Genomic DNA, 8,740 nt, shown 5'->3' with positions numbered 1-8,740 from the left:
CTCATATCATAAAAGTCTCACTTTAAAAGGTCTTTATGCTCTTTCAGAATTTCCTTCAGCACTGTTACACTTTAGAGGCTCACCTCTTAAGAGAAAGAAAGTTTATATTTAAAAATAATGTCGGTAAAACAAGCAATTTAAGTGTATCACCAGAAGACTTTTTTTATGCTGCAAACCAGATTGACCCATACAGGAATGATATCTACTTTAAAAGGATTTTTGAGCCTGAAAAGAGAATCGAGAAAGGGAATGTGTGACATTCCATCTTGAAAGAAGGACATGATATGATGATTAACACACTTGACACTTAACACAATCTAGCCAAGCCACAGGATGGTTACTGCTCTACATTAACTAACAGGATTTTGTCAAAAAAGATCTGTTTTCACTACCTTTTTATGTATCAGACATCTAAATGCAAGGTAAAACAACAGAATTCACATCTTGAAGTCTTCCTCAATCCAAGCTGCCTCTTAGACCCTTATATTCATATCTTAATTCCTGTTCTATGTTGATGAACCAGCAAGGGAAGGAACAGTACCACACTCTTCCCAGTCGCTAAGATGCATAGGCTACTCTGCAGAAATATGAAAACAGGAAGTTATTCTACAAGGAATGGCTTCTGACACTTTTATTTCATGCTGGATAATCACATGGTATAAAGAAAATGATGATGTCAGGTGGGCTGGGAGTACTGCAACCCCCCAGAGGAGAGGTACTGCCTTAGTAACTACTTGCATAAGCACAGGAGCCTCTATGCACCAGTAGGTTTTAACTTGGCACTTTAAAAGTCATACATAACTTGCAGGTTAAACTCACAGATTTTTAAGGTTCAGATGACTATACCATTACTTTTCTAAGCCCATCTAACCGAGATGGCTGTTAGGAGCTTAAATTTTCTACAGGGTCAAGAGAGAGAGAGGTAAAATCTTACAGGACAGGTCATACACATAACTGCTTCCAAAACCTCAGTGCTCTGAACTGCCATCCTGAGGAAGCTTTCTCTCATTGTCTCTCCCCACTAGCAAACAAAAGAGCTTAGCCTTCCAGCACAGAAACCCAATGCTACACAGCTCCAGCTTCTTCTGCTTTGAAAATATGTAAAAAGTATTTATTTCCACCAGCAAAAAAAAAAAAAAAAAACCAAAAAAAAACAACACAAAAAAAACCCCAAAAAAACTAAACAAAAAACCAAAAAACCCAAACCCAAGAACCCCCCCTAAAAAACCAACACAACAAACCACCACACCAAAAAACCCAAAACAACAAACAACACAAGAGTCCAGATTTCCCTCATGAGCCTTATTCAGCTTCCTAAGTGTTCCTGAAAGATCACAGAGAAGGAGCCATCTATTTATGAGATGCTGCCAAAACACAGCGAGCTGGTGGCGATTTAGTTTCTGCTTGTCCACAGCACTCCTCCTAACAGAGCTTCTTAGATAGCAGAATAATGAATTCTGACCACAAGCTGTAAAAACATTAAATGAGATTTTCCAGAAATACAAGACCTCTTAATTTTCCTTGATTTTATCTTATATATTAAAATACCTTATTTTCATGCATTTAAGTTAGTGGGTGGCTACACTGTTCTAAGAAATGCAAGCAGAACACAAAATCCATTTGAAAGGAAAATTTACTGTAGTGAAAAGGGAAAGACAAAAACATGAAGAAAATCTACAATGTCTTTAAAAGAGGAAAAAAAGCAGCAAGAGGCAGGTACGTCTATGTAGCTGTTTTTACCTCCATGTACCTACTCCATACCTCAGCAATTCAAAATCCTGCCTCCATAAAAGTTGTCGTCCAGGAGCAGTGTAACACTACAGGACATGCTACCAAGAATGGCCCATATCATTTACAGCCTGATTCAGTTCCAGCTGGAGTCACAGGAAATCTTGGTGATAGGAATGACCAACAAACTGCTAGAGCTGTAATCAGGAAAATGTAACAAGTCACCAGCACCATCCAGAAAGGTACAGAAAGGATGGACACTTATGCAGGAAGATTCTTTTCTCCTCTTCAAGTATAGCAGCAGCTAGAGTGAGAGAGAGGGAAATACAGAAAGTCTTGATCTTGGTTTAACTGAAAATCCGTGCAAATATATCAACAAAGCTCAGGCAATATTCAGAATTCCACGTGCTCTAGGGCTGAGCTTCACAAGCTGCGGCTTGTGGCTCTACTGTTGAAGATTTTTCTTCAACTTCTCAGCTTCTTCTTCTTTACATGTCTACATCCACAACCACAACAGCTACTCACTTACAACCCTGTGCTTCAGCCTTTTCTTCCCCCTCTATTCACTTTTTTGATATACAAGGACCAAACCAACAAATGCATGCAGATTCTTATTCCCTCTGATTTCAATATCTGTGAATTCTAGTTGTGTTAAAGTGTTGTTGGCTTTTTTTCTCCTTTAAAGCAGCATATTTTATTTCCATGTGAACAACTGCTGTGCAACATTGTCAAGTTTTCCCTCTGTCTTTAGTCTGTTTAAGTTTATGGGAGGTGGTTGTATAACATATTTGCAGATAATAATAAATCTCTGTAGTCACCACAAATCTGCTCAAAAAAGAAAAAATCAAACACTGAAATATATTTCTTTATAGCTAATTGTACATTTCACACAAACATAAATCCAACTGGGTCTAAGATTCTTACATTTGGATATCAATGGCTTACTTAGAAAATTGTGTAAATGGGATTTTTTCTTTCTCACAACTTTGCATATAGTGCTTGCCTGAAAACTGAATTATTTGTGTCCAGTTAGACACAGTTAATGATACTAAAGATTTGGAGCAGTAAGCAAATACTTTGAGAGATTTAAGATGATGTAAATGACAAGAGCCACCATGGAGTTTTGTGATTCACTTGGTAAAATCCAAGGCAACCTGCATGACAGTTTTTGGTATGATATCTGCAAATACCATATCTGCTGAAACACAGCAGGTAGTTCAAAATACTTCAGATTTTAATTACTGTACTATAATTTGGATTGGAAAATAAAATTGGCCTGAAATATTTTTATTAACCTTGCTAGAAAAATATTTATCACTTTAATGCATTTGCTCTCCTGTAGGTCGAAGACAAACAGGTCTTTGGGAAAAGGTTTTTGGTTCACGAAAAGTAATGTTCATGCCATAAACACCTCAGCCCTGCTCAGATCATAAAACTATTCCTAAGAAATGTGAATCACTTTCTAAGGGTAAGTAAGGATCTTCTGTTTATAAAATCTACATCCAGCGAGGAACCAGAAAGCATATCATGTGAATCAGGGTCAACAATTGTGGCTAAATGTTGAATAAAGAATCCTTAGAACATACTTGCTTTGGACAGTGTACAGACACCCATAGATATGTTTTCTGATCACATTTGTAAGTAAGTATTCTGGGACTTTTTGGAAGCTCAAAAGGGACTCAGAAGTCCAAATTTCATTACATTTAATTCCTTCAGAAATATCATCTGTATCCTTCACCATCATGGTGAACATACAGACACATCTGTAAATACCAAGGACTCATTGTGGAGTGTTTGGCAGCTAAACTCAGTTTAAATCTACTTAGCAAAAATAACTGTAAACAAAATTCAAGCAGCTGTATTTTGTCTATCCCTCCACACCATTTATATTACCTCCCATCTGAAATCCTGCTCTGCACTACTTATTCCAAATTAAAACAACTTGCATACTGTACCTCTGGCAGCAAAATACAGCTGACAGGCATAACTTCTAAAAGTTAGGGTAATATTCACATTTTGCAATTCACAGTGGTAATGGTTTCCCTGGGCACTGTTCTTCAGTGAAATGTATGGAATAGTGCTTGAATAAGCTAAACTTCCTCTACACAAATAACCAAAAGTAATTCTAAGAGTAGCAGGAGAATGGCAGAGCACCTGTTGAATGCTTTCAGTATTTGAATATACTAGCAAACATATTTACTCCTCTATTTAAAATTAAATTGACATCTGCACAGTCTACTCATAGAAGGCTTCCTCTCTTCCACACTCTATTATGGTTAAAAACTAGTGCTTTATTTGGGTTCTTGCTCTTTTTCAGTGGGGGGTAAGAAGGGGTGTCTAGCAGGGTTTTTATTTGTGAAATAATCTGATGGATCTTTCCTAGAAGTAAAAGTCATATAGCAATGCATCCCTGTTACGTGAGTACCTTCATACACCAGTATGTGATAATAAAGATACTGTTCCTTAGTTACCTATGCATATAATTAGATTTATACAACAGACTTGATCGGAGAGCTTAAAAAAAAATAATCTTCTGATGTTAAATAAGTATGTGCAATATTCTGGAAGGAAGAAGTCCCTCAAAAAAGTGTTAATCCTTCACTGTGCATGTAAATAAAGAGCATTGCACTCCTCACTGATTACACTGAACATATGGCTGTCGGTGTTTGATAGTGTATTAACAGCTTTAAACTATTAACATATCATTAATTAGATGTCACTAATACACTATGAACAAAGAACTACAGTCAGTTTGGGTTTGGTTTGAGAAGTGAAGGAATAAAAGAAATACTATACAGCCCTGAGTAATCACCAGTAAGGGGCAAATGCAAACCTACGTACACATTAGGCCTCAAGGTTACTAATAAAGTCCACAGCTCCATAGTAAGTGCCATATAGTGATATCTAAAAATATATACTCTGGATTAGGCAGCTGTGAAATTTTTCTAAAGGTGACAGCAGACTACTGAAAGAACCTAGTTTGTAACTGTAAGTGCATGTGAAATATAAGAAAAGCATTTGTACATTAAACCTAACCAATATCCATGGGGCTTCCTGTCGGTACACAGCAGTTCACATGTTCGGGCCTACAGTCTTCCCCTGTATTCTCTGTCAGTCTAGAATGAACATACTAATTCTGTGCTAACACATTGTATTTTATTTATTAAGGTCCCAGGGTTTGGGGGTTTTTAGTTATTATTTGGCTGTGAAAATGATTATGAAGCTAAAATATAGTTTTTTGAAGTTTAGCTTTCTCTTCTCTTTTATAGTCTTACTTTTGTATCTGTGCAAATGCATTCCTAATTCTTTTTGTCTGTGTCATACTACATGCATACCATATTGCTTATCCAGTACTAGAAAATCAAACATCTCTAAGGACAAAAGTACATCAAATGATACTTAGCAACATAAATTAGAATAACTGAAATAGTAAAATAATTAGATACAAAACAGCATAGTTGCCAACATGTATTGGGGCTTTTTTCAGTACAGCTTGCCATTTATATATAAAGATACATAAATAGCTATTTTTTATCCTTTTCAATGAGAGGATGGTTGAGAGCATACTAGCTTACTTATTCATGTACAAAAGTACACTGGGAAAGGGAGAGGTTTATATATTGTTTACCATAGCAGGATACTGTTTAAAGGATAAATTCTCCCTCTAAGATGGTGGCAACTATTTTTTCCCTATATATGAAGTGTTCATGGAAAATTTAAACATCTGATTCAATGCTAGGTCGTTTCTTACACGCACGTCTATTGCTTAAGGAATTTAAAACCCTTGGAGTTGTGTACAAGCTATTCCTATTTGCAACATAAGGCAAAACATGCTCTGAAATGTACATGTCATTATGGATCCGACCATCCCTGGAAGAGTACGATGCTGTAGACTTTATGGATGACCTTAAATAATTATCATGTCTTCCTCTTGTTGGTAATGAGTATTTATAAAGATCAGCTGGACTTTGCCTAAGAGATAAGTGCTGTTCATCATGATAGGGGTGCAGAAAGGGGTTATCATCTGAGCGAACAGGATACAGGGACTTGCTCCGCTTGCTGTCCTCCAGAGTGCGAGATAAAAGTGAGGTCTTGTTGCTCAACAGTTTGCTTGAGGGAACACTAAACATACTTGCATATGGACTACTTTGTAGAAATTTCTCTCTTTCTTTCAAGCTTATACTACGAGAAGGTCTTCCAATATCTATTTCCCTCGACTTATCGGCAATGTTATCAAAAGAATGTTGCCTGCTAATCTTCAACTTATTCTTTTTATGATATTGCAGAGCATTAGGTTGTGACCAAGTACGCTCATATATTTCTTCAGGAAGTGATAAGTTCGTTGTATCCTGCAGCATTTGATCTTCTTCAATATCATAGAGGTTTCCCATCCGCAAACAAGCATCACATTTATAGGGAGACCTGCTTGAATAGTGTCCCGCATAAGTGGGCATATTGGAAAGGCAGCTCCTGCAGTGGGTGGAATTCTGTCTGTATCTATCATTCCCTTCACCTAGGGAAGCATTTTTATCTTTTGAAGTGTAGTGCTTTGCATAAAGTTTATACTGGTCATTATTTGGAAGACTGTCTTCATTATGCGAGGGAGTCCTGTTAGCATGTTCTGCTTTCCTGTAGTTGTCATTGTGATCTTGATAAACATCAGGAAACTCTATAGTTTCAGGAAGGGCAATGTTTTCAATGTACTGAGATGTGTCCAACTGGAATTCTGGCTCCTTGTCAGCATCAATCGTGTAGATTTTATCCCGTGGAGAGCTCTGTTTGGTTTTCAGATATGTCAGTTCCACTTCACTACAGTCTTTTGGGTATTTTGATGCTACTGTTCTTTTTTTAAAATTGTCCTTGGTTTTGTGGTGCTTGTTGTTGTTTTCAGACTCCATATGGCAAGTAGCTCGACTTGATGTCTCTGATATATCTGAATGGACAATCTCTTCAGGAAGGTATCTTTGGCTTTTCACTGAAAGCTGCTTGTTTTCATCTGACTCATTTTCTCTCTGGGAACCTTGGTTCTGACGTACAGAGTCTTGACGTAAAGATTCAACAGATTTCATCCAAAGTTGCCTCGGCCTGGAGTTCACTTTTGCTTCTGTTGTTACTGCAACTTCTACTGTATTTGGATTGGTCTCATTCAGTGTGAGAGGATGCTGACCTTGGAAAACGTAGTTGTTAAGATTGTCCTTGTGTCGATTGCCAGGAAGTGTCTGCAGTTCACTTATATTGTCACCAAAAAAGTTATCCTTTGTCTGAAAGGATCTGTTATCAGAAAATACCAAGTTTCCTTTATCCATGACCATATCCATAATCAAGGAACTCCTCTGAATAAAATCAGCAGTTCTTTTGGGGGAGCTAATTCTAGAAGGATTTATATTAGTCATATTTTTTGCAGTTCGCAATAGCTTTAACATGTTGGTTTGGGAATTGGTCAAAGAAAAGTCAGGAGACTTCTTTTTCTCTTCAATGTGTACTCCATGAATGCAGCTGTAAATACCCTGTAATATGAGTAATACAAAACAAATTAAATCATGAGGTGTACATTTTAAAAACTTCCATTTTATTTTTATTAACAATAGAGAACAAGTAAACATTACTTATCTAATGACTGGAAAGATTAAAATTACATCTCTGTTTTTTTAGGATTTCTTTAATGTTGATATGGGAGAATAATTTCTGCCCTTTCTGTCAGCCCTATAATTGAGAAAAATTGCCAGTATTTTACAATCTAATGCTCTGTGTTGGCCTCCAGTGCTTTCTCTAGAATACAAGATAATAAGGTAGCAGAAAAGGTTCCTTAGGTCCATCACAAAATGTACCTAAACTTCAGTAGTGGGAATTATATAATTTGAAAGCAATGATTAAATTATCCTTCTAAACAAGCCTGCAGATAGGCTATTTTCTTGGAGGTTAAGGTACCTCTCACTTTCACTGAAATAAAAGGGTTTCTAGTCATAGTATTTTAGCTTTTCTGAATCCTACCCCAGTAGATATGAAAAAATTCCATCTCTTTCTAAAGTATGAATTTGAGTTCATCTTGAACAAAAGGCTGAAGAGTCCAGCTTTTAACTCCAACCTCTTCAGAAACTCCTGTGAGCTCAACTGACATTTCCAACCCTGTGAACTTTTAGTTCTCATAAATTTGCCTTTGAAATAGGTACTTTTTCCCCCCCTCATTGGTTAGGAGAATTTAACACTGAAAGGGATAAAATTATGAAGTTCAAAAGTAAAATGTGGATGTAAAAGTGTATTTGCTTTGCTAGACAATTCCCACTGAGTATGGGAGAGTACTGAGTTCCAATACAGCCCAATTTACTCAACAGAACAATTTCAGCACAGTTTAAAGCAATTAAACATTTCAGTATTATTTTAAATTCTCTTCAGCTATATATAAAAAAACATTCCGCTAATTACGTAATGAAAAAACTGTGTTAAACAAATAAACTAAAACAAAAAACCCTGAGAAAAAGCCAATTCATTTCTCAGAAATATAAGACCAAACACATACTATCCTTATTTTACTACAAATATCAATTATTTGGATACGTAAAGCTACTTTGTGTTTAGTAAAGTTATCATTAGAACCCATCTTAGTGACTAACGAAACAGAAACAACACTTCTGTTTGACCTTTTCAAACCCAATTTTTTCAAGTCTGCTATCAAGAAAAGCTTATAAGATGTATTCCAGCATAGTTTTAACATTGAAAATCTTGTTTAAAAAAATTCACAAAACTGAGAGCTAACATCTGTCTCCAGTTTAAGTGTTCGTTTTGTTTGGATTTTTTGGTGGAAATTAATCCATTTCCCAGATTTTGCAGCTCTACCATTTCTTCATCTGATTACTAATTACTTTGGCAGATAATAGTTCATAGCATAGAATAATCCAATGAAGAAAAGATTTCCTATGGAGTGCAAGTACATCCAAAGCCCACTGACCATTCTACAGCATCACACTGGTGCTCTAACATGTATTTCAAATGTTCAAATGGGAATAAAAGGAAA

The 8,740-nt window shown here is 36.3% G+C and overlaps 1 protein-coding gene across 2 annotated transcripts in view; it reads right to left on the bottom strand.

Annotated features, from left to right (window-relative positions):
* Positions 1-1,615: 1,615 nt before the first annotated feature.
* Positions 1,616-8,740, bottom strand: part of GRIN2A (glutamate ionotropic receptor NMDA type subunit 2A) — a 139,999-nt gene continuing 132,874 nt past the window's right edge. Inside the window, exons 14-15 of one of the 2 annotated variants that reach the window (XM_071760608.1) lie at positions 5,575-7,235; positions 1,616-2,032 (exon numbers count right to left, since the gene is read on the bottom strand). In XM_071760608.1, coding sequence (XP_071616709.1) covers positions 2,017-2,032; positions 5,575-7,235 — 1,677 coding nt within the window. In that variant the 3' untranslated portion in view covers positions 1,616-2,016. Of the gene's footprint in view, positions 7,236-8,740 lie in introns of both variants that reach the window. The other variant, XM_071760607.1, reaches the window with a different exon arrangement.

This window comes from Heliangelus exortis, chromosome 17 (assembly GCF_036169615.1).
Source record: "Heliangelus exortis chromosome 17, bHelExo1.hap1, whole genome shotgun sequence".
Taxonomy (NCBI): Eukaryota; Metazoa; Chordata; class Aves; order Apodiformes; family Trochilidae; genus Heliangelus; species Heliangelus exortis.
Note: the sequence above shows the minus strand (reverse complement) of the source record. Positions and strands in the feature narration are given on the sequence as shown.